This window comes from Meleagris gallopavo, chromosome 5, assembly GCF_000146605.3.
Source record: "Meleagris gallopavo isolate NT-WF06-2002-E0010 breed Aviagen turkey brand Nicholas breeding stock chromosome 5, Turkey_5.1, whole genome shotgun sequence".
Taxonomy (NCBI): Eukaryota; Metazoa; Chordata; class Aves; order Galliformes; family Phasianidae; genus Meleagris; species Meleagris gallopavo.
In genome coordinates this window covers 20636053-20662077 of record NC_015015.2, presented here as the reverse complement: position 1 = coordinate 20662077, position 26025 = coordinate 20636053, and the positions used below count along the sequence as shown (strand labels likewise).

Sequence of the window (26025 nt, the reverse complement as noted above, 5' to 3'; positions counted from 1 at the left end):
ACACAGAAAAGGTTCTCATTTAAAAACAAACAAATGAAACAAAACAGGGAGAAAGCTCAGCTAGGTATTGTGCTTTTCTGAAAACTTCGATCAGTGAGTCTGACTTGATTGACAGCTGTCATCTTATAAACATTATTTCCAGTCCTGAGAAATAAAGTCAGCTCTTCTATTAAGGACAGTGGATCTTGATGAGGAGAGTCCTGGGTGGAGTAGTAAGAAGAAAGTTATTAATTACCCTCCCTTATTCTAATTGTATTTTCTTATCTCCTCCCTGCAACAGAGGAAAGAAGCTGGACGAGACTCTTGGTTTGCATGAGTTCTTACGAGAATACGAAGATCTGCAGGACTGGATGGCTCAGCAAAAACAAGCAGCCAGCTCTGAAGACTATGGAAATGATTATGAGCATGTATTGGTGAGTTTTTTGAGTAACCAATCAAAAATCAACCAAATTGTATGCTGTCAGACTGTAAAAAGATTCCAAAAGATTGTTCCTGAGAACTTGGAAGATGAAGATGAAAAGCATAACATTGAAAGCATGAATCACGGGGAAATAGGAATAGAAAAGGATCGAGGGTGGGCAGAAATGATTGACTAGTGATGTCAGGCAGGCAGCATTGCTGGACTTTTGCATCATGTTACCATGGGGCATGAATCGCATGAAGCAGCTGCATGCTAAAATACTTAAGCTTTCAGATACTTAAAGAGAATCTCCCACCTATTTTTTATAGCCAGATATGTAAATGTGGTTTACCTTCAGCATTTGTGAAGAAGATTCCTTGTATAGGGACATTACAACCATATCTTTTCACATGGTATAGAAATTATTATAAAATCAGCACATTAGAAATCAATAGCCATTTCAAATCTTTATTTTTAACATTTATTTCAAACTATGTTGTGTCCTAAATTTTAAACTCAGACTACATTATTGAGTTATAATACTCAATAAAGATTTATATTCCTAAAGTAAAAATATAATGTTTTAATGATTGCAATTCACTGTATATTGAAAATATATGTTTGTTTCTATCCTCGGTAATCATGCTTCTGCCTTGTATCTGCATCACAGATTTCATATTTTGCTAACAATCTGTAGTTCTTCACTGTCTTTGGAAGTAAAATCCAGTCATTGATATCCTCTTCTTCAGTTTCTCCATCTCCATTTGTAGTCAGCTTGTTACTTGTCACTCTGACACCAAGAAGGTACAACAACTGTCAACAACTTTTTTTTGGTTGTTTTCCCTTCAAAAGCAACTTTGTGCTAAGTATGACACTTTCCGACACCAATTGGAAGCAACTGGGAGAAGAGTTATGACTTGCCAGCAGCTGGCAGAGAACTTGCTAAACTCTGGTCATTCCGAGTCCCGTGAAATACGGCAGAAGCAGAAAGAGCTAAGGTAGGACACCTGTGTAGGCTCTGTAATGCTTTGTCCTTTCAGTTTACTCTCGAGGAGGAAGCAAGAAGAACTTAGAAAATAGTAAGGTGTGTGCCTCAATACTCTATTTGCAAAATGTGTGTTTTTCTCATTGATAGAGAACTGTTGCCATGCCTCATTTAAAAATAGACTATTATAATATACACATTATCTGTTTGCTGATTTGCTTTTTTGCAAATTGCATCAGAGATCCTTTGCAAGCAGAGGTAATTGAACTTCCTTTGTCCTTTGGAGAAATGTTATCTAGCTATAGAGCTGGGAGTTTAGTTGAGTCATTATTGCTTCTAATTTTTTAGCTTGAATCCCATGACTGCTCTGCAGCTATTAAGATGTTCTGAGCCTCTTTTGTCTAGCACCGGTCCAAGCTGGCCTGAAAGAGAAGGCTCAGTGACTAGTAGAGAATGATTCAATCCCCCAAATCCTGCTGTGCCAGTCATAGTGCTGGACAGAGTGCAGAATCCTGGCAGTGGAAATCAGGGGAGAACTCAATTTAGTCATTAATTTAGTGTCCAGATAAATGTGGCACTTTTCAGGAGGCAAATTGATGTAGATGAAGAGTTATACTCATCTTTAAATTCAAGCTTCATATATATGCTTCCTCCAGGAGTCTTTATATATGCTTCCTCCAGGAGTCTTTTTTCCCAGTATTTCTCCCCTTCTAATTGTAAATTCTGCAGCATATAAAAGCTGAAAGACTTATTGGAGAGGCATGCCCGTGTATGGGCAACAATTTAAGTGTCTTGAGCAGACAGAAGAGTATGGACAGTGTAGAGTGACAGATGTCCTACCCCTCAGAGAATCACTTCAACAGAATTTAATGGCAGGACTGAAAAAGTACAAGGAGGTTTTGCTCTTAACCTTTCTTCAGACTGTTAATCTCCTTTACCACTAGTTTGCATGTCTTACATGTTTTGTGTTGTTTTTTTGTGTTTTTTTTTTTAACTATTTCTCCTTAGAAACTCTTGGGAGGAGCTGTTAGAAATTACCAGATTACGCGGTGAGCGGCTGAAAGATGCAGAGGTGATTCACAAGTGTTACCAAGATCTGACAGATGCTCTGGCACACATTGAGGTAAAAAACACTGAAAATATTTTATATAAAGAAAACTCCCATTTCAGCTTAATTTGGGGAGTATTCTTATGATTCTCAGTATGCTTACTGCTGTCTTCTAAAATACCTCAGTAAGAATCTCACACGATTACTCAAACTGAGTAAAACCAAAAAATTCTGGGTAATTTTTGAACACCTGACTGTTCACCTTATGAGAACCATTGGTGAAACTGAGTACAGCTAGGGATAAGACAAGTAGACTAGGGCCTGAACTAAGTTGTCTCATATTGTAATGCATGTAGTAATGTTTTATTCAGTCTTCAAGCCTAAGAAACTGTATACTGTATTTCTTCTTTCTACACCACTGTAGCCTTATGTGCTGAAGAGAGAACTCTCCGGTGGTTTACAGTGACAATTAAGCCTGGATCAGGTAGTTATGTAACCTGGTGCAAAAGCTGGGCCAAAAATGAGTTATTTTCTTCATTTCTAGTGATAGGTAGTGGCAATACTTTCAAGCTCCCAGTATGAAAATGGGAGAGGGGTAAAATCTCAATGAAATTCTTCAGGTCTCTGTTTTATTTAAAAATCCCAAAGGATTTTTGGAAGGAAACCACATTACAGCAACCATTGCTGTACTGAGATGTGTGGTTTTCTGAGTGCAGATATGTATAGAAAGCAAGGCAACAGGGCTTCCACTATTTGCAAGGCAACAGAGCTTTGCTGGGTTAAGCGTAGTAGATTTTTCCATTTGCTTGTAATGAAAAGGCTGCCCTATGTTATTCCTGTTTTCTTTCCCTGATGTAAATGGAAAATCAAATGTCGTATATTCTACTGTATACCAGTTGAGGTTTTCAGAACCTGGCACATATTTTAACTTTAAGAATGAAGTAGTTAATTCTGTAGCTATGACAAGTTACAGTTTAAGAACATTCCACAGACAACTCTTGATTTATTCCTATGCTGGGTTTGCCCCAGCTAAACAGTACACACTTCTTGCATTGTCTCCTGTTAATAAACTTTATTGCTGAGTGGGAGAGCAATTTGCTGTGTCCATCCCTTCATTTATCTCCTGCACAGATATCTAAGGGGGAATGTCTTTTTCTCAGAGGAACATAGTAATGTAAAGTCTCTCTTAGATGACCAACTCCAGAGCAATCGTATCATAGGCTACTACAACATACAACTCCTTACTAAGATGTATTGTTTGCATCCCAAATGAGCCTGTGAATCTATTACAGAAATGTATTTCTACGATTAGAAACACTTTTCTGATTTTTCACTAAGCTGGACTTTGGACAATTTTCTATTTTGTGACAGAATTGTTCAGAGTGTCTCATCTTTACAGTAATTCTTCCTTCCATTCTTAACTTATCTTTCCTGGACACGCATAACTAAAGCTTTGTGTAAAGATGATTCACAGATCATCTGCATTCCAAAAAATGGCCTGAAACTAGTGGTTGTTAATACTACTTCAGTAATTCACTATATGTCATTGCAGTGGCTATTCAAGATTAATTCACATTGCCAAAACTGTAAGATGTTCTTTTATTGTCTGATCAAGGAAAGACTTAAACCTTCATCTCTCACAGTCTGATTCAGTAGCTTAATCACTGTGATGCTTACCAAGGAGGTACTAGGACAGATGTGCTTAGGACAGAATTTTCTGGCTTCCTATTACTTGTCATGGTTGAATGACTAAGAATAATTGTCCATACCTGTGCAGTATACACGCACAGCATGATTAAAGTAGGCTGCTGGTGTATTTTGCTTGTAAGTTGTGCATAACAAAGCTTGCTCTGATTTTTCTCCTTGCTAGGAGAAGTCTAAAAGTATTCCAGATGATGTTGCAAAGGACATGAGAGGTGTGCAAACCCAGCTCCGGAATCATGTGGCCCTGGAACATGAGCTCCTTGGAAATGAGCAGCAGGTAACAAAAGTAATCTGTGATCTTTAATATATAATCACAATGTAAGCTTCCAAGATGGTAATAATAATGTAGTATTATGAATGTATTCTATGAAAGCCTGGAATATTCTAAGGCTCTTCCTCCATGTTTCCTGCTTTTTAATATTTTCAACATCTGCAGGTAATTATAAAAGCGGGCCACTTACAATCTTTCAGATAAGACACATATTATAATGAGTACTGACAATTGAAGTGATTCTCAGGGATATTTTTGATCACTATTTGAAATGTACGATTACACCAAGCTTTATGATGTGTCTACCACATAGTCCAAAGCATGCCAGATGATTACGATGAAAAATCCAGAATCTCTTTAATGAGTAGAAAGGCTGAGTTGAACACAAAACATGTTAATTGACTACAGAGGATCATAGAAGGAAAGATGGGGCAGTAGCCTGGAGATTTCAGTACGTTTAGAGGATTTGAATTTGGACTATGAGAAAGAAGAGAAGGACTTGTTATACAAATTTACGGAAAGTGTCAGTTCATGAGAACAGTTATTGCTTAGAAAGCTTCCTAATACACGATAGATTTGCATAACTTTAACTAGACCAAAGAAACCAGTATAAGTTTTATCTTCATCCCTTTGTTTTGTTAATTTAACAGTATTGTTAACACAATACATGTTATACTGAGATTACTAAACTTGCTATCTCAGAATCACTTTTCAGTGTCCTTACATCTTAGCCTTATGTCAGAAAATGCTGGAATTGATGCCACCAGCTCCTTGTTTCTTTTAAAGGTAGAAGAGCATGAGATGTGCATGAATAGAATACAATCACAGTTAAGCTGTATAGTCACTGGGGAAAAACAAAGTATAACACCTATTCTTTGCATTGTTCGTGTAGTAAGAATGGTAAAAATGAGAAACAAAAAATGAAAAAAATAGGTTGTGATGAACCTTAGCAAACACTGGATGTCACTGTTATTCCATCTGAAATTAGGGATACTTTTGTTTAGCATGAGAAAACTCGGATCAGAACATTTTACTTGCATTGTAACTTGATTTAGAATTAACCTGGTTTTTGTCATAATTTTCTTGATACTAGCTGAATCTCTATGACTCTCTTTCTTACCTTCTTTCTTCCCTGCCTACAGCTGCAGGATCTGATCCGCTCTGCAGATCATGTGCTGACTCGTTGCACAAACAAGCAGGCATCAGACCTGAAAGCAAAGCAACAGGCAATAGCAACCAACTGGAAGGCCCTGAAGTCTAAAGTGCAACTGCGTAAGGAGCTTCTGGAACAAGCACACAAGCTTTACCAGTTTCAGGCACAAGTAAGCACTTCCACCTTCTGTCGCCTAGTACACAGGGGTATGTTTGTCAGTCATAGGTATACTTCTGAGCTTCAAAGGTTGATGTGAATTGCTGCAGGTGCTATCTGTGTTATTAACTGATTAAGTGCTTGTAGCTATTTAGAAAGGTATTAGAGGATAAGGATATTTTTACCTTCTGTAGGAAGGGAAGCTCAGAAATGGTCATCACTTTGCAGCAGTAGTGATAGATTTATTTTCAAAGATTCTTCCGCTGATAAAAATAGATGCAGGCTCCTATTTATAGGGATCAGAAGTTGGATCTCTCTCTCTCTCAGCATGCAGTAATTGATCCATTAATTTATTTCATTAAATGTATTAAATACAACTCATGTTTTTTTTCTGGATCATGGCAAAAACCTTACGAGTTGCTTAAACAGTGATTCCATCATAATATCATTACCTGCAATCCCCCCATAACTGTATCTCAGAATTCAGGAGGGAATACAACTTGCCATGGAATACTAATGTTAATACTTTCGGTGAAATCACTTGTAATACATTTCTCCAAATTAGTAGATTATTGGTACAAGTACTACAGCGGCAGGTACAAAACAGCGAAGATGCTCTCTTCTACCAAATACTATATATAATAAAGGGAAAATAAACAATCCTTTTTTTATATGGATGCTGACAACATTGTTCCTGTGCTTCCAGGGGGGATGAAGAAGTAGCTAATATAGATTTCTAGGATATCTTACGTGGGGCTTTTTCTTAATGACGTTTTGCATCGGTTAAAAAGCAAATAATGAACAAATCAATAAGTCTTTCTGTGAAAAGAAAATTCTGTATAATCATCCTGTGTATTTCTCTGCATCCCTCCAAGTACGATTTTCTGTAATTGAAGAGCAGGGTTCTCCCCAACCTATAGCATGCAGTAACAGCAGGGGGTTCCAAATCTTCCAATAAACCATATCAAGGAATCAGAATTTAGACATAGACATATTCAGTGTTTCTGAAATGTTTAAGACCGCTCTTCTGAACTTTGTGCAGACTGATGCCTGGTCTATCCTTAAATATTGCTGGTATTGCCAGTCCAAAAATAATACCTTGTTGGCTTTTGACTTGTTCCATTGCATTAAGTATTCTGAGATGTACAGTTTGTTTTTTTTTTCAAAATGTGTAGCTTAAATCTTAAGGAGTCTCAGACATTTGCACTATACGAAGTGCAATGTCAGTGTCCTCAGTGACATGCAACTGTGCATGAATTATGGTTCTGTAAACAAAAATTACATCAACAACTGTACTCCATGTGCCCCTTTAAAAGGATTGTGATCAACAGGAAATCATTAAATATCTGTGTTCACTGGCTTTATGATAAAAGTATTTTGGCTTTAGAGTTTAAACTCTCAGAACCCTGAACAGACTAATATCAACTGTATGGTTCTTTTCTGAAACTATTTTTTCTGTACTCAATTTTAATTACAGAGATAAAAAACTATGGATACGATGGAACACTGGCTATTTTCCTTCATTGGAAAAGTAGGCAACAATTCACAAAATTATTTTTTAGCTTTCTGCAGGAAAAAAGCGTTTTTCTTCAGCACTTACTCTCTGTAACAGTCTTCTAAAATACACCAAGCAAACAGAAAGCCTTGTACCACCTCAGAATTGAATGAGATTATCCAAACATGACTATAACAAAACTGAATTAAATTTCGAGTTTTTTGTACAGTTCCTTGTGTTCCTGTTTTTCACCATGTAACTCATTAGAACACAATACCTGTTAAAGATTCAAATGAGATGCCCAAAGTAAAGGTGCTATAAATCAAGTGCAGAAAGGTGGACAAAAAAAGTTAAATTATTTTACTTGCGTAAGTTCTGTCAGCTTCAATCAAAACATAATTCTCAGGGTTTTTTTCAAGAATTTTCTAGCTCATAATTCCTACAACTGAATGCTCAGACATCTTAAGGTATTGTAGATTTGCTCATTGGTCATCAGGTTTTGAAAGTAAACTAGTGCTACACACTTGTTCCTTCCAGAATTCTATTTCTTTGGCAGTCAAATCTGCATACCTACTACATGTAAACAATTTATTTCTGAATTGTAACGTGCCTCTTTTCCACCTTGGTAAGAGTGAGCACCTTTTGTTTTTCACCTGAAAATTCTGATTCTCTCTTTCACTTTATAATATGTATATTATATGACTTTTGAATGGATTTTCTATTAGCCAAAGCTAAGGTATAGAAAAGTAGAGTGATATATATTGTCTAACCCAGAATGCAGAAAATACTTAAGGAATAATGGGCTAAAGAGCGATAAACAGTATCATGTTGTCACTGCTGAGGTATGACCCAGTCTGATTAAGATCACGATATTACAAATCATGTATAATTTAATATAGTACATAAAAAATTCTGCAGTCATGTTACATTCCCTGGTTGAAATTCATACAAATGCTGTAAGTCCTAACTGAATATTTTCTTTCTTTTCTATGATTTTATTACCTGTTGAATGATCAAGATATGATTTTCCTGCCTGATAATCCAAGCTTGAGATGTAACCTTAACTTTCACATTTTCTTGGGCTTCAGGTGTGGGACTATTTCTCCTGGACATCAGAAATGATTAGGGAAATGAGAGCCAAGGAGACTATCCGGGACATATCTACTAGCAGCCTGAGACTTACCCAGCATCAACAGCTACTGGCTGAGATTGAAGCACAAGAAGAGAAGTATAATCAAGTTGTACAGCTTGGACAGTCACTCTTGCAAGATGAGGAAATAAGATCAAAAGAGGTAATTGAAACATTTAAGTTCAAAGTTGAACACATTCAGCTACTCAACACTAGTATAACTATCATTCTGAACTACACAGTATTGTAATCATATAGATGCATAGATACACTCACACATAGTCATAAGCATGCCCAATGTTTGCCTCAGCATGTTATCTAGGTTGGGCACAGAAACATTTCTTACCTTATCAGTAGATGAGTGCTAGCATGTCCTGAGGGCCCATTGCAGCAAAGCTGGGCTTATTGAAGAAGCCTGGTATATTCTGAGCAGATAACTCTGCATGGGTTGAACCAAAGACCTGTCAACCAAAAAAAGAAAATAAGCATATCAGAGAGTTTAAAACCAGTTGGAGCATTTTCTTTAGCAGGAAATTATGCCAATGTATTAAATCCCTAGATGTGAAAGATGAAAATCAAAATGCTAGTTTACTCAGGACAAATAGCTCCTAATCCTTTTTCTCTTCTAGTAGCTACTAGTTTACTTCTCCCCAACAATTTAATAACATCTCTTGAGTACATTCAGAAAACTGGAATTCTATTCTCCCAACCGACCAAGCTATTTCCTGAAAATTCATTTAATGTTGTAATGTATAACCGCACTAACTTGCAGTCTTCCTGACTGAAAAATCCTTTGCCTATAGAAGAATGCAGAGAAAATCAGTAATAGAAGATCTGTAGGTATGCAGAGTTTGGAAACTGAAAATACATGAAATCTAAGATTGAAACATATTGGCAGAATATAGCAGAATAAGTTATGACATTAACTTATGTAAGTATCTCTTCTATCCCAATTTTAAATGTTATTAATTTCACTGTTATTAATAAAGATAACATAAGTAGGGATTGATTCCAGAAGGTACACTTGAGAAACAGTTACCTTTATTTGCTCTTGGCTTGGACTGCTATATATGCTATAACAATCATTCCTCTGTACACGAGATGAGTCACTGTTCTAATTATCTCTCCACCCTAATATAAGTGCTGGAACTTTTCTACTTTGTTTGATAATTTTGGTGCTATTTATGGTGTTTATCCAAGACTCCACATTATCTTTCTCCTCTCACCATGTCCTTGTCCATGATGTATAATGACCAACACGTATTTTTGGAAATTGTGTTCAGATTCAGCAGAAGCTACAAGCTCTGCTGGAAGAAAAGGACAAAGTATACAGTGAATGGAAAAAGAAGAAGAAGTGGCTGGACAAAATACATCAAGAACAAATGTTCTACAGGGATTGGAATCACCTGGACAAGCTCCTGAACTCACAGGAGGTATGTGAATTGTACGCTTGAAATAAGCAGTTAGACTTTTTCATTATTTTAACTCTTCCAAGCTAAAGGGACATTACTATGCACCTACAACTTAAAATCCTTAAGTCTGTGTATAGACAACACACTTTTATTGTTATTTGTGTTGCAGCGTCACTTGGAGACTAGCAATTTACCAAGAGGCTCACACTTTCTTATGGGGAGAAAACAGAAACTAAAAGTTGCACCTTGCTACAAAGCAAAATAATTGCAAATAAATATATTTTTTGCAAAATTGCAAATAAATATAAAAGTTAACATATTAGAACCTTGACAGAAGAGGGAGACAACAGTCCAGCATTAGTTAGCTTTAGTTAGATCTCAGCATACTGACTGCTTAACCACCGACAAGCTATTTTGTAAGCTGCAGAAAAATGGGGAATAATAAAGAGGGCTTGAAGGAAGACAAATAGATTTGCAGGTGCTGCTGGAAACATCTCCTCAGGCTGAAGTTTAGTGCTGGGGAAATGCAACTAGTGGAAAATTGATGTTGACAGTGTGAATTAGTCCAGGAATAGGAGCTGCCTTCTCTTTTTTGCAAGGGAGTTGATAACAGTGTGGAGATCTATGAAAGAATCTGACCAGGAGGAATGATCATTTATCTTTCATGTAGCAGAGAAAGATGAGCTTGTGTCATGAAAATAAAGGGTTGATGTAGTAAATGCAAAGCCAGGATATTCTTTGTACTATCATTTTCAGCTCTTGAAGTATGTTTCTCACCAATATCAGAGTGTTTCGTCTTTCTTGCATTTTCCTGAATTTGTGGGAACTATCTAAAACAGTTCCAGCCTGAGGTCTGACATTCAGTCTTGCAAAACTGGGAGTGAAGAATTCAAGTGTTCTTCCCAGTTGCAATGTGCAAATTCATGAAATAATAGATTGCTGTAACTGTGCTGAGGGTTAGCATGCAAACCACATTGATGGGCTGACATTTGCCAAACTGAAGGGTTGAATCAGAGCTGAAGAAGGTTGTATTTCAGCATCATTTCCTATTAAGGAAAAATCGTTCTTCATTCTCCAAGACTACTGGCAGCACAAAACAATGGTACTTGATTTGTGCTGAACTCTGGTTTCCCCCTGTGTTTTGCCACAGGCACTAAACCTTTTGAAAAAGTGATGCTGAGCTGTGCCATGCACCAATACTTAACACTTTGGGGTATATGGGCTTGAAACCTTCTCTAATTCATTGCTTGTGAGAAATGCAAATCTTCGTTATTCCCTACAAGTAGCATAATTGGCAAATAAAACCTACATACTCAGTTTGTGCTGAGACATGATATCAAGAGACTTTCACCTAGTTTCAGGTTTCTGGAATAAAATAATGCATGATTCTGCCAAGTAAAAATGTTTAGTTGTTACAAATTTTGCCATTTTGTAATTAAATATTACATCTCTTTCATTTGCCTTCCAAGCCATGATACACCAATGCTAAACTCCTACATGGATAGCATTATCAGGGAAATGCAAACTCCAAAAAATTTTGGAAACTGTATTTTTTCTTTTATCATGAAATATGATCAGCCAGCATATAGAGCAACCGTGACCATGGCATCTGCTTTGCTGTACATATCTCAGAGGTAAATATTATGATAGCTACTATGGACTAGTGTTTCTTCTTGCCCTGAGTTGTGAATCCCAGCTTCAAAAGACTATATTACTTTTACATGAAAGCATTTGCTCCTGATGATTTCATTATGCCCCCAGTGCATTCTATTCAGGTAAACTGCAGTTCGTATTAATTCTTTATTAGATGAATTTATCATTGCCATATGCTGTGAGCTGGACTGCAATAAAAAAGGGTTTTCATCATGGACTTGCTAAATTTTCTAGGTAGAATCAGACACAGTGCCTACATCTGTCACAATTTTCTTCAGCACAAGCAAAGCCTGAGAATGAAGATTGTGACCTTGAGGGACATAAAGGGCAGTTCTGTTCTCAGAATCTTTCTCTAATAGTATTTTTTTGTAAGAACTTCCAAGGATCTGGGTACCTAAGTTTTTCTCACTGTGTTCAAAAGTGTTCAAAAGGTGGAGTAATGAGGTGTAGATGGGTCATTTCTTCCAGCATCCCTTTGCACTGGTGTTATTTTATAGTCATGGAGAACAGCAACAAAATAAACAGAAGCATGATGACAAACTGTTCCTATACATGCAGATATAGAGAGTAAAGGAACTATCATCACTGCATGCTCTATATATTTCCTCCACCACTTTCTCCAACTGATTTTAAAAGAAAGAAAGAAATAATGCTGAGGTTGAAAAGAACACACCAGCTATGAAAAGGAAGAATCATGATCATTTTTCTCATTTCAGCTTGTATTTAATTCTCAGAAGATTGCAACTGATTGAAGAACTGTTGCTTTTGTGTTAGATTTGTGCATGAAAAGAATTGCAGTCGTGCTCTCACAGTTACTGTTTTAAAATAGAAAAATAGTCTGATTAACTGATTCAAATACTCTGAATAATCTGAGAAAAATTTCTCAGATATCACAATCAGTAACAAAGTATCTACTTGCATCTTACCAGGGAAGTTTCAAAACACCAATGGATTTCTATACTGGTAATCTGAATATCACAGTCAGCCATGTGTCCCCTCCCTCACTGACACTGTCCCAATCTATTGTGATACCTAGAAAAGATTGTTACAGCTTGGCTCTCAAATTTAACCTAGGAAATGTGTAAAAATGCTATTACCTGGGAAGAGGAGATAGTGAATTTGTTCATATCAAAGGATGCAAACAATCAGATGCATTCAGGATGAGTTTCAATGTACACCACTCCTGAATGCACCAATTATGCCTTTCTTATCAGGAATTATTCATTTTCTTCCATGCTCTTGTTATTTTCATCTCGATTTTAACCCACAGCTGACACTGAACAAATGTACAATTAAGAAAAAAGCTGCCCAGGAGCATCAGCTTTCCTCAGAGCCAGAGATTATTAATAAAAGCACGTCTCAGCCGTACTTAAAAAGTCCCACTGCTCTTTGCTCATTTTAAATCACATTTTACTGACTTTAAGTCAGTTTTACTGCTTTGAGACCAGGAAATGTTGGTGTTCACCTCAGTGTCCAAAGCAGTGTCAGTCTACAGTATATCTACTAGGGATGCAAATTTAGCCTATTACGCTCCTGAAAAGCCGGAGTCTACATATACATGAATTAAACTGTATCTTAAAGGAATTAATGGAATGGGATCATGAAGATAATCATTGCAAGAAGAGGATCATCTGCTGCTATTCATGAAGAAACAGGAAGGCATGCCTTCTGAATTCTACTTCTTCCTTAATATGCAATGCATTGACCTCGGCCTGAGTGAAATCCCACCACAGCTGGAATTCCTTTATTTCCAGAATATCCTCTATTCCTTTCATTCTCTCATCTTCCTGAGTGAAAAGTCTTTGAACAGATTATTCCTGAGCTGCCAAACTCCGGTCTGATTGAGGAAGGAATACTGAGAACTGCTGTTTTTTTGTGGCTGCGAACATCTGCCCTTTGGATCAATCAGTAACTACTCAGTGTACTGAGGTTTCTTAACCACTGTTTGTATTTTACTTATCTGCATTTAAGAACAATTGGAAGAGAAATCTGTTATGTTTGGATGGAGCTCTGTTACTACTATCTGGAATTAAAATATAGCTGCATAGTGACTCAGATTTTCTCCCTAGGGAGATAGGCAGGAGGATCCCTTTCAAAAGTGCTTTCAAAAATTATTCAGCTAAGACATCTATTGAAGACTCCCAAACCACTTCCCCAGTGGGAATTTTCTCCTTTACTACTTTCAGAATGGACAGAATCAAACATGCATTCAAAAAGAATTCCTCTCAAGCAAACAAATGTAAGCAATGACTCCACCCCTTGTTTTTTCTGACTTTAGTGCTAAAGGAAATACTTAAGTCACACGCATTTCGCTGTTTTACATCTGTAAGAAAGAGGGTCCTGACATCCCATAATTATTGAATCCTATTTTCCCAGAACTTCATATGCTTTAGACCAAGTCTCTCTCAGCAGCGAGGAACGGAGGAAGAAAGAAGGCAACACATGAGTGTTTTAAACTAAGAACTGCTACTGAGAACTGCTCTCTCATTCGCTGTCTGTGCCAGTGTGACTGGTTTGACTTCATGCCAGCATCTTATATTACATCCAAGTTACTTAAACCTTCGAAGGATTTTTGCAGAATTTAGTCTAGGATTGTTCTATGCTAAAGAAAATAGAGCACATGTGGAGGAAATTATGCAAACATCTATCTTTTATATTTTTTTTTAATTATGAATTCAGTTGTGCCATTGCTTGGAACTGTTGTAGGAAACTCTCCGAAGACCTGCAAACTGAGATCTTGCCATTCAGAGTGCAGACAAGCAACAGCTGAAACGGAGAAGAAAGAAAAAATCATTTTTGCTTTCAGCAGAATCAATGTCCTGCACATTCTGCTCTTTTCTAACTTTTCACAGCAGCAGATGCATTGCTCAGGTTAGCTGCTTTCCTTTTTTTTTTTCCACAAATGAAATAGCAGCAAGTACACAGACAGTCTCTGGCAAGCATTTTTGGCTCCCTCCTACTCCGTCTGCAGTCTCACTGTCAGAACACTCGGGGAGCAGAGCCTCGTGCTCTGTAATTTATCTTTCTGCCCATCCTGCTCTCGTATCACTTTGCAGACATGATAGGTGGTGGTAGCAGTACTAGAGGAGCTGTGTTATTTTATTTTGAATGTGGATTTTTTTAGTTTGCCATTTTTTTTCCCCGAAGAATGCATATTAACCTCTCATTCCTTTGCTTCGGAAGAAGAATGGAAATTTCCAGTACCAAAGGAAAAAGGAGTAGGAGTTGGTTTTAAAAAGAGGGAGAAAGGCAAGTTTCTGTGGCTTTGGTTTTGCATCGTTTAGGACTAAGCTGCAGAATGTCATGCAGGAACCATCGCTGCAAGCTTTCATCTGTACCTGTCTATGTCTCTACTGCGGAAGTAATGCTATCTCCCAGCAGAATGACCCCACCTCCTCCTTTTGAATCTATTGTGCAAGACAGGCCTTTCCAAAAGATGCATCCTCCCACTGGTCAATCAGTTGCAGAGATTGCTCAAGGAAATGCCAGCTCATCACCAAGCAGTGTGTCTTCTGGAGCTTACTGTTCGAGGCTAGATGTCGTCCTGGAACACACAGACCGGAGAAAAGGTTTGGGGAACGCTAGTCACTGTGCAGATCTTTCAGATAGGATATCCAGGTGGTCCAGTTCTCCCAGAGACCCCCAGAGACATGGATGTGGAGGTTCTGGGACTTGGTCAACACCTGCATCTTACAAGCAATATTCAGAAAGAGATAAAAGTGTTCATTTTTCTTCTGAAAAAAACAGAAGTTTGAAGTTTGCTGTATCTTTGCCCTCTGATGTTCTTTCCTGCAAAGCTCCATCAAGTTGGACATCACGTCTGAATGTTGACCTATCTGCTATTCCAGATGTTTCAACACTCTGCAGCAAAAGTCGGCATGCATCTCTGGAACCTTGTGATTCTTTCCCACTCCAGCAAGGCTGTAGCCAGTGCAATGTCCAAATGCAAGATCTCCACGCTTCAATGAAGCTATACATTTCAACGTGCAGCTTGACAGTAAAGCCTTTTCGAGCAGATTCCCATGCAAGCAGTCATCTTCATTCAAGTCTTCTCATGCCACAATTAGAAAAGCTGCCTGAAACTCCAGCTGGTCTGTCAACAGGATCCCAGAAACCAAAAGCAGGCTTCCCTTCAGGTGGGTCTCCAGCTCTTCAAATCACAAGATTTCATGTGACTTCCTCTAAGTATCCTAGCTTTCCCCAGGAAACTGTCTCCAGAGATATCTGGCTGTCCCCAGCTGCACTGACTGGAAGAGAAAATACCTCTCTTGGGAATGAAGTCACAAGCAGGGATTTAAGTCCAGAGCTGATTGTCTTTCAGAACCATCCTTCATCAAAGCCAGAGTTTGGGAAGACTCAGTGTGATGGGCTAACACCTGCTCACCACAAGGTTTCCAAAATCACCTTGATACTTGCCACTCCTTGGACTGCAATGCCTATCCAAGTAGTAAGAGAATTTAGAAGGAGCCCAAGTCCAACAATCTTTATCAAAACACATGATGCAGGTATAGCTGGTCCACCTCTTCATCCTGTGGGGATTGGGGCTGACCTCTCTTTATCAGTGAATCCAGTTTGCTGTTCAGGATTGCTTTCTAACCAACAGCCATGGGCAAGATCTGGTTTAAGACCTTCTCAGGAAACATGCAGCCTAGAAAGTGTATGCCCTGAAGACCTTTTGCCAAATATACCAACTCATACAATGTCTTCAGCTCACAGACATGCAGAAGGCTCCTGGTGTCCATCTATTGCTGTCAACATTGGTTCTGGGAGGAAAGTGGTGAAGATTTCCATTCCATTTTAGGAACATTTGCAAACACAGGTTTTAAATTGCATTAATTGAACAATGTGGATTCTTTCTTGTCTGCTTCCTGCCATGTTCCTGTTACCTGAGGATGACTTTTGGGGCAGCCAGAAAGCAACTTTTGTTCTCTGTCGTCAGGGCAGATGCCTCTTGGTCCTTCCTAAATGAAGCTGAGCACTCTGATCTGATCCAGCCCTTGACAAATGTTTCATTTTAACCATTTGAGCTCTACTGTCAACTTGACATGCACAGTTCTGTGCGTCTACTTATAGGTTTTGCATAATTGGGCTCTAGTGCTTACCACTTTTAAGGTTCAAGACATTGAAGCCAAAAACTGGTCTTCCTCTCTGACAGTCAGTCTGGAACCTGGGACAAATCCATAGTGTAGTTTTTCTTACGTTTTTCTTTCTTTTCTTTCTTTTTTTTTTTTTCCCCTATTCTTTCATTTTCTCATTTGTCAAATTGTGTTGTATTTCTAAATGGTTAATACTTGGGTTTGTAAACTTTTTAAAGTAATCTTTGTTTTCAAAAAACGGTTGCAATTTAACTGTGAGGGAAGAAAATAATTTTTCCCTTAGAAAAAGGAAGATATCACTTTTTCCTGTGGGGGAAAAAGGGAATTTAGTCTCCACTACTTGTCAGATTTAGATATCCCAGAAACTGTGCAGCAGTGAAACTAACGGGAATTTAAGAGGAATTTAATCTATCTTCAGAAAAATGTTTTATAAGTAAAAATTGTAAAAGCATATGATTCTTGTCTAACACCTGGGAATTTTGATAGATGGGATGGTAGCACCTACAGGAAAACAAACACTGACTGATTTCTGTATTTCTCACATCTACCTTTCCAATATCAGATAATTTTACTCTTATGCAAAATGGAGAGCATGCAGTGGTGGGAGGGAAGAAAACTTTTAAATACATTTAATGTTAGAATTCCAGACCTGTTCTGTGAGATCTGTGGCTAACAATACAGTGATATCAGTATGATAGAAAAGGTGTATAGATGTATTTTTTAGAAACAACTTAGTGTGTTTTAATCCACTTATGACAAAGTATTGTATTACTTAGTTGTGAACAAAATGTAATCATGGTATTAAGCATATGTATTTACTTTGCTAAAATTTTTTCTCCATTATTTCTTTTTTATTATTATTTATTTACTTTTATCAGAAGAAGATAAAATCAAACTTTGTTGTTATCATTTGTCAGGGCAGTTTGGACTGATTTACGCTCTTCAAGTGCAGGCATTTAAGTCTGGAAGTAATACTAGCCTTTAGTACATGCTTAGAGCTGAAAAATTTTCAGTGGAGTTCCAGCCACCTCAGCAGCAAGCCACAAGCAGGCAGTGGGGGGCAAAATATGGTAAGCTTGCTGTACTGTGAAGAGCAGAAGCAAGAGAATGGAGTGGATTCACAAAAATACTTAAAATACTTTTTCTTCTGGAGAAATGAAAATGACATTTATTGGAAGCCAAATTTCTTACAAGGCTGTTTCAGCTTCCAACATGTCTGTATGAAGTTTCATTTAGTATTTCTCCAAAAAAGCAGAGCTGGGCTGTGCTGCCACATAACTGTGTATATAGTGCTATTTTACTTCACATGAACATATTTTTTGAGCTGGACTTTGCATTTAATTCTGTGTTAGCTCATACATAAGAGTTTCTGTCATGACAATATGCCTGAATCTATGTAGTGAGCTCAGAAATAGTGAAAAACTCCACTTGAAGTAGAGATAAAACCTCATTTATGTTCTTTGCATTGTTAATAATTTGGCTATTTGCTACATGTTCTGTTTCAAATATCAGAAAGGGTCAAATCTATTTTGTGGTTTTAAGCATCTTTGCAAAGTCTCCAGTTAAAAATGAGTCAACTGTATAGTGAGTGGTCAGGTCTCTGGTGCTTTTTGCGGCTGAGAATTAGATTCCTGATGATGGGCCGTGATTCATAATGGAAACAAACTTGAAAGAAAGTTTATACCTGCTGTGTGCTGTGGGAGGCCCTGGTAGGTTACCTGAGGAGAGCTATGCAATGTTTTTGTATTTGAAATTAACACGTCACTTTCAGAGCAGGAGTTTGGGGACCTGTCTGAAGCCATTCCCTATGCCAGAAAATGATGTCATTGGCCAAAGGCCAACATCATATTGTGGGAGCTAGTTTCTGTTCTGCTTTAAGATTGATGTAACAAACGCTTAAATGAAAAACTGTTGCTGTTCTGATTCTAGCAATTTCTGTAAAAAGATTTCTGTTTACAAGTTGAATGGAAAGTTTTTATCTCATCAGCTCTCCAAGTAGCACTGCTAGTGCTGCTGACACTGGCTTCTTCTAAGCACATTGCAATTGCCTCTCCTGCAATGCGTGCAGCCTACTTTTCTTTTGTAACAGATTTCTTTTTCAGTATTAAAATATGGGTTCTCAAGCGCACTACATGAGCTTCTACTTTGGGGGCCTGCTCAAAAGTCAGAAGCACTTTTTCCACTGCTCTAAGAGCTCAGGGAATGGGGCTTGAATGCATTACCCATGCATAGTGATTTTCAGTAGGAGCAAGAAACCGAGCAGCCAGAGGCAGCTGATTATGACTCACTGTCCCACACCCCTGCTCTCAAATGTCTCTTTTCCAAGGAAAGTAACCGTCCTTACCAGCAGATGTCCCTTTGCTTTTTCTTCCACCATAGATTATGAAAGCAGGAAAACGACTGGCAGTTTCTTCATGTAGAACGTTGTAGTTTCACTGCTAACAGTTGGTAAATAAAGGAGCGATATGTGGAAAATTGTAATGATTTTCTTTTTCCTTGGTAAAACCATTTTTTTTTTTTTAACAGAAATGATAATAATAATCCACAAAATAAGGTAGAGAAACTACATTGTCTTTAAAGGAGCTGTTAAAACATGAATGTAGAGGTGCAGTATGGCAGTATGTGGCTCTGTGTTCATATACAGCAAACAGAAGTGAGAAGCGTCAGCTGATAGCTTTGTTTCTGTGTCAGCTAACAGCAGAGTAGAAATGGAAGCCAATTATAAGTGGTTTAATTCAGCAATAGAGCAAACAGATGTGCATGGAGTTTTTCTTCCACAAGAGCAAACCAAACATAAAAACACTCTAAAAAACAATCTCTCATAAGTTTATACACTTGATGATTAGATAGATCAAAGGATTTAAGTTTCAATGACAAAATACCTGCATTCTGGTTGGAATTGTACTTAATATTTATGGGTCAGACTTCTTAAAAATGTAGATCTATTGTACACAGCCTCCCCCTCTTCCTGACAGTAATTACTGTGTTGGGATTTACTCATGTCTCTTTTGATACTCTGCATGGATTAGTACAGAGCAGTTTGAACATCTGGTCTGGGCGTAATATTCTTCTGTACATTTTTCTCTACGTGCAAAATATTTCACTCATTAACTCCCAAAAATGAACAAGAAAATCAGACGAAGTCTAGCTGTAAGTCCTCTAAGCCACAGAGGCCAAGCAGAGTGGCAGTATAAAGCTCCAGCCACTAGTTGGAGATGAAGGTGACAAAGCAAGTGCCATCCAGGAGAGCCAGGCTCAGGGCTCCATTCAGCGTAGCTCTGACAGGGCAGAGGCCAGGGCAGAGCCTCAGTGGGGTCCCTAGAAGGGGCTGGAGGGCATTCAGAGAATGGTCAGGGCTGCCTGGGCCTGTTGGTACTATGGCTGTGGATTCCACTGCATGTAAAATGTGCCTGGGAAACATCTTCAGAAGATTCCCCAGAGACAGAATGCATGGAAGAAGTGATTGTGCAACCATTTTCTTAACATCAGGAAGGAGTCAACAGGCACAGCAGTGCATTAGGGAGGTACAGGGATTCGTTAGAAAATGTCATAACAGTATTAAAAGTGACTAGTGAAACAGTTTCCTTAAAACTGATTTATTTTTTATTTTAGACTACAGTCTTACTACCTCAGAGACTGACATGATAGTAAATAAAATTAATGCCCAACAGTTGGAAACACAGCATGAAAAGATAGCAGATCTAATATGCTAGTTTCGGGTACAAGATTATCAAAGGATCGTAGAATCATATGATATTTTTCATAAATAGTCAGCTGAATAAATACAGGATAGAAACAAAGTGGTCTTATAGCAGTTCTTCTAAAAAGATTCTGGAAACTTAATGCAGTTTACAAGGTGAATTTGAGTTCAAGGTATTGCGTAAAAGGTAAGCACCATACACAAATGCATGATTACAGCTTGAAAGGCGCCAGAAGTAAGCTCTCTGCTACCTTCACTCTGGCAGCCTCAGCCAAGTACTGCATCAAATCATAGGAACACCATTTCAAAATAAGTGGAAATGGAGAAAACCCAGGAGAGAGCATTGAGAATAATCAAGAAGACACAGCATCTGGAATGACTGATCTGCTCCAATGTAGTTTTAGCGAGAGATGATAGAAATACCTATTAAGCCTATGTGAGCCTACAAAAATGTACAAAGCTGAAGCAAATGTAAAAGAAATTATTTTCTTTCTGTGCTGAAGAGGGTAGAATGTAATGAGATGAAATATTAGCAATGCATTTTCAGCTTATGTATTTGGAAAATCTTGTTAATGGTGATGGTAATGAAGCAGTGCAATAAATTGCCAAGGGAGGCTATAAAGTCTGTGTTATGGGATGTATTCTAAGAAGAAACTATAAGGCACGTCGGACATGGCAGTGTTGATCTGGTTTTGGATTACAAGAATGGCTGTTGAACTTACCAGCTTTGTGATTTAGAGAAAGCTGGTCAGTTTACACAGTAGGACCTGCTATTGTATCTCTTTCTTACTCAAGACCATAAAGCTCTGCTATTTCATTTCCAGTTTTGAATTGCCTTCTATTCCTTTTATTTCCTCTCAAGTGTGCTGTAGAGCTAATATCCCTTCTCATATTTATGAATGGGATTATGTGATGTTTAATCAAGTGAGAGAAATATTAAATGTTTTTTGTAGGTTTATTTGAAAAGCAGTGACCTTGGAAGCTCTGTAGATGAAGTAGAGCAACTGATTAGGAAACATGAGGCTTTTGAGAAGCTACTGGCATCACAGGATGAGAAGGTACAGTAAACAATAAGGAATATTCTACCAATATAGGAGCTGGAATAATTCTATTTGTTTTTTTTTAATGTGCAACAGATGAAATTGCTGAACAGATGTGATGTGCCTGATATGCTTGAATTAGAGAAAAATAGGGAAGCTTAGTGAAATAATAGACAGAGTAGTGGAGAAAAGTATTAAACAATCTGTGTCCAAGTCTTGTCTGCATTGTCTTGAAGTAGTTGAAAAAAACACTTAGAAAATCAAATACTGGGACTTAGGGGGAAAAAAGATATTTAAAGCAGACCATACTGTGTTATGGATACCAGAAGTTTTCACCTTTTTTTTCTTAAAAAGAATGTGGCTTTTGAAGCATGTAAAATATAATATGTCAGAGATGATGTTTTGCTAATTATTTAAATATACGTTTATTATATAATGTCTGTACTAAATTGTTAGTCTTTTTGCATCTGTGGAATTGAAGCTGGATTGCTCACCCACACCTAAAAGAATCTGGCTGGCTGATGGCCAGCTGCTGTAATTCACCCATGCTAGGGCTAAGCTCTGAAACCTGGGCCTGCGCCTGTTTCTCCAGATGGAATGAGCTCCCAGCCCTGTACCTGCACCCTAGCAGATTTATTATAGGGTTGAGAACTACCTCCCAACACCTGATTTCTGCAAAACAATAAAATCCAGGCAGTCATAAGTGCCAGGCTTGCTCCATGACTCCTTGCACCAGCTGATCAATGGGAAAAGGACTCCTGTAGCTACAGCTTTATTTTGTCTAAACAATCACAGTATGCTAAAGTAACAAATGATAAGGAGATAGTGGATATGTTGTAGTACTGGGCAGCAGGCATTGTGGGGGAAATGCTGGTTAACCTGTCCCTAACTTTTTTTTTTTTTGTCTCCTTCCAGAAAAAAATGGTATGGAAATTAGCCTGAAGTTTTATTTCTTTAACACCACTTGAAAGCAATTAATTGACTTTAGATTTGTTGACTTCTCAGATGATGTCTCTTCAACAACAAGCAAACAAGCTAGAAAAGGATGGTGGATTGGATGGGATACAGATTCAGCACAAACTGAACACCATTCTTCAGAGGAAGCAGCAGATCAAGAATCTCTCCCAGAGCAGGAGAGAAAAGCTGCAGACCGCCCTTCTTCTGGCTCTTTTCTATCAGAACTTGGCAGAGGTAAGAGAAATTTAGACAAGGGTGGGAGTGGAAGAATGGGGAACTGCTAACATCTGTTGGATAAAATGCTTATTCTTGCCAGAGATTAGCTGAATTGATAATTTGCTCTGAGATGGCAACTGCTGTACTGCTACATTCATGTGGTAGGTGAGCCAATACCATTGTTCTTACTGTACATACCATTGTTGTGGGATTGTGAGCATTCGAGCTTCTTTATACATCAGGAGTCCTGATAAAATAAAACTAATCAAAAAGTAACTGCCAGCCACTACTTTATGCTTCCTTTAGCGGGATAGAAAGAGTGTTTTAAGGCAGAGTGAACACAGTGTGGAAAGCAACATGGCAAGGGCACCAAGCTCTACCAGTGGATGCTTACTGAAGGCCTTCAAGACAGTTCTGTAAGTGAGCATAATTCTTCAGCTACAATAAGCGTATCTCTGCAGATTAGGTTAGCCTGTATCCAGTTCTGGCCATAGTCCTGTAACCAAGCAGCTCTGTTCCTGGCAGAATGGTTGGGAAGGTATAACAGGTAGGTTTTTCAAAGGATAGCACAGAGTGTGTGACTGAAAAATGTCTTAACATCCAGTGTGCTGACATAGGCAACAGCACATAGACAAGAAGGGACATTTGCAAATACTCTCGCTGACCTGATAAGCCTTTCTGCTGATACATCCCTTAGAACATTCTCCATGTTTTAAAGAAAAACTGCAGGTACTTATTACCTCCCATTCCACAAAAAGGGCACTTGTCCTGACGCAGTTCAAATTAGGGTTGTCAGCAAAGACCTATCTTACACTTCTTCAACCGACTTCTAACAACAAAATTTTAAAAATAAATAAAATAAAATAAAAATAAATAAATAGCTAGTAAATTCCATTTATAACAAAATATATTTAGAGCTCCCCCAGTAACGATCAAATATTTAAATATCCACTTCTTTGGCTATATATAAGCAGAGGCGCACTCTGCTTTTTAAAATAAACTTCATTAGGAACTATTTACACAGTCAAATATTAGCCTGTATTATTTAGCCATACCTTTCCTACCACATGAACCAGTTCACTAATCACATCAGTCCACCTTGTGGCCTAGAAGCGGATGGAATGGACAGTGCATTGCACAGTGCTAACATTTTCAAAAGAACACTGTATCTCTGATGAAAAGGTCACATACCTGCTAACATTCACTCTAGTGGAGAAACCGTCATGTGCTCCTAGAGATACTTCTCACTAAGAATGCTTCTTAATTGCTTCCCATCTATCTATAATTGTCAAATCAGTACTTGGACTGAGGTCCTCCTTCATTCCATCATCGTGAATAACACACAAGACAGCATATGGCCCTGTATAGTGAGGAATTTCTCTGCATTGATTCAGCCAGGAGTTCTGTAGTGAGTTTTTGCTCTCAAAGTAACTATTCATTTAGTCTGTCAATCTAAAGTCATTGCCTACTGCAACAGAATGTGAATGCCACCAAGGAATTTAAAGAAATTCTTACAGTAATATTTCTCTTCCTTTTTGGTTGAATGGAATGCTTAACTTAAATTTAACGATGTTCTGGGTGTGTATGAGTTCATTTATGAGGACAGTCCCCAGAGGAGAGTTAAACTGCAGAGATGAGTTTTGAATTTAGTTGTGCAATCTGTGAGATCATTGCTTATTCTTATTTATTGGTAGTCTCTTTCTGAAGAGGTATTCAGATCTTGCCTGAATGCTTTCCTGTGTAACTTACTCTTGGGAACCTGCTTTATCAGGGTGGTTTGACTCAATGATCTCCAAGGATTCCTTCTAACCCCTTCAATTCTGTGATTCTGTGATAGTACAGATCCACCCCCCTGAAAATTCTTACTCCATAATTCATTTCAACTAATTTCCACTGATCAAACAGGTTTTTGTGTGTATGCTTGAAACACGTCTGTTAATAAAAAATCATATACATTTTGAAAACAAAGATTTCTAAATTGATAGAGCCCACATTTTTTTTATGAGTCCCATTGAAATAAGACTGTTCTCATGTACCTGCAGTGAGTATAGCACTAGGCTCACTGTCCTTGTCTTCAGTAAAGTGAGAATAAATTAAGCCAATAAGAGTGCAGATGTGGTTTTTTTTTTAAATAGTTTTATTCAGTTTGACATAAAGCCCTTGCCTATTATTAGAAAATAGGTGAGAAATCACCCTTTGAGAGGTAGCGTGCAGGGAATACATTCGTTTTGCAGCCTAACTGCACAGATGAACCTCTCTCATTCAAATGAGAAGTCAGTTTAAGTGACCTCAAAGCGTTAGTATGTGGCTGGGTAATGGGAGAAGGTCCTAACTTGTAAGGAGGGTGTCAGAAATGAAAACAGCAGATGACTGCTGTCCTGTCCTAGGCAACCTTGACAAAAGGCAAAAGACTCCTCTTTGAATCTCTAGCTGTACTTTTGAGGGAAATGGTTTCAGGAGAATGTGCTGCTAGTGAAAACAATTTTTATTGTTTGTAAAATTTCAGCAGCTGAAATAATACTTAAAATTTTTAATTAACTGAGCAAATCTTCCAGTTGTCAGCTCTCGTATGTAGTGCAATACCACAAGGACAGCCAAGATGCTTTGAAACTGATAAGGCTGGCTTCAATTTGCTGTTCTGTAGTCACTGAAGTGGTCTGGGGACAACGGAATCAATTACAGTGTATGTCAAGTGTTCACTTGTGTGCTTTGATGGACAGAAGATACTTGTGTCAATGCAAAGTGATTAAGATTAGCAAACTGTAAAAAACGTGGAAAAGTCACTATCCTGTTGTCCATTTCCTTCTATGTAAGTTTAAGCCTCCTAAGAAAGAATTTCTTAAGAGAAATGCGTAACACATTATTAGTCTTCATGGTTCAGCTGGTGGTCCAAATGTGATGTTCCTGATTAGAATATTTCAAACGTTATGAAGTGTAAAAGCAAACTGTTTGCTTTCAAGGAATTTTTTTATTATTCCTGTTGTCAGATAAAAGTTATTTTCATTTCTACCTGCTTTTATTTCCTTTCAAGTAGAATAGTTCAGAAACTGAAAAGCCCAGGGATAGGAAACTTCATAGAACAATGTACTAGGAGGAGACCCCATGATGGCATGTAGTTGTCATACTAACTTGAGTGCTTCATGGTGCTACAGGCAGAAGACTGGATCAGTGAGCGCATGCAGAAGCTGGAGGATCCTTCCATACAAGATCCTAGCAATCTGCAGGACAAAATGAAGCTGCTGCAGAAGCATCAGGTCTTTGAGGCAGAGATTCTAGCAAATGAAGAAATCATCACAGCTGTTAATAAGGTAACACTAACACTCTGCTAGTGTTTTTACAGATCACTGCAGGTTATCTAAGAATAAGAAGGATGGATAGCTTCCTCACTGTCTCTTTACCATTTTTTCTACTACATGATGAGAACCCAGTTGCTATACCATGGAAATGGAATCCCATTAATTTAAAACAGAGAGATTCCTTAATTTATCTCTCCAGGAGACTTCCATCTTTCATTACTCTCCAAAGAGAAAGATATCACCAACTTCTCCCTGTGAATCACCCCCGTGGAAGTAAATAGGATTTCATGCTCAGTTGCCGAACAAACTCACTG

At 38.0% G+C, this 26025-nt stretch overlaps 1 protein-coding gene across 1 annotated transcript in view; it reads left to right on the top strand.

Annotated features, from left to right (window-relative positions):
* LOC100547880 (spectrin beta chain, non-erythrocytic 5) overlaps positions 1 to 26025 on the top strand; it is a 66424-nt gene that overhangs the window by 16780 nt on the left and 23619 nt on the right. The window contains exons 18-27 of the mRNA XM_019615523.2: positions 281 to 413; positions 1253 to 1398; positions 2394 to 2508; positions 4304 to 4414; positions 5551 to 5730; positions 8301 to 8504; positions 9625 to 9774; positions 21156 to 21260; positions 22248 to 22433; positions 25568 to 25723. Coding sequence (XP_019471068.2) covers positions 281 to 413; positions 1253 to 1398; positions 2394 to 2508; positions 4304 to 4414; positions 5551 to 5730; positions 8301 to 8504; positions 9625 to 9774; positions 21156 to 21260; positions 22248 to 22433; positions 25568 to 25723 — 1486 coding nt within the window. The remainder of the gene's footprint in view (positions 1 to 280; positions 414 to 1252; positions 1399 to 2393; positions 2509 to 4303; positions 4415 to 5550; positions 5731 to 8300; positions 8505 to 9624; positions 9775 to 21155; positions 21261 to 22247; positions 22434 to 25567; positions 25724 to 26025) is intronic.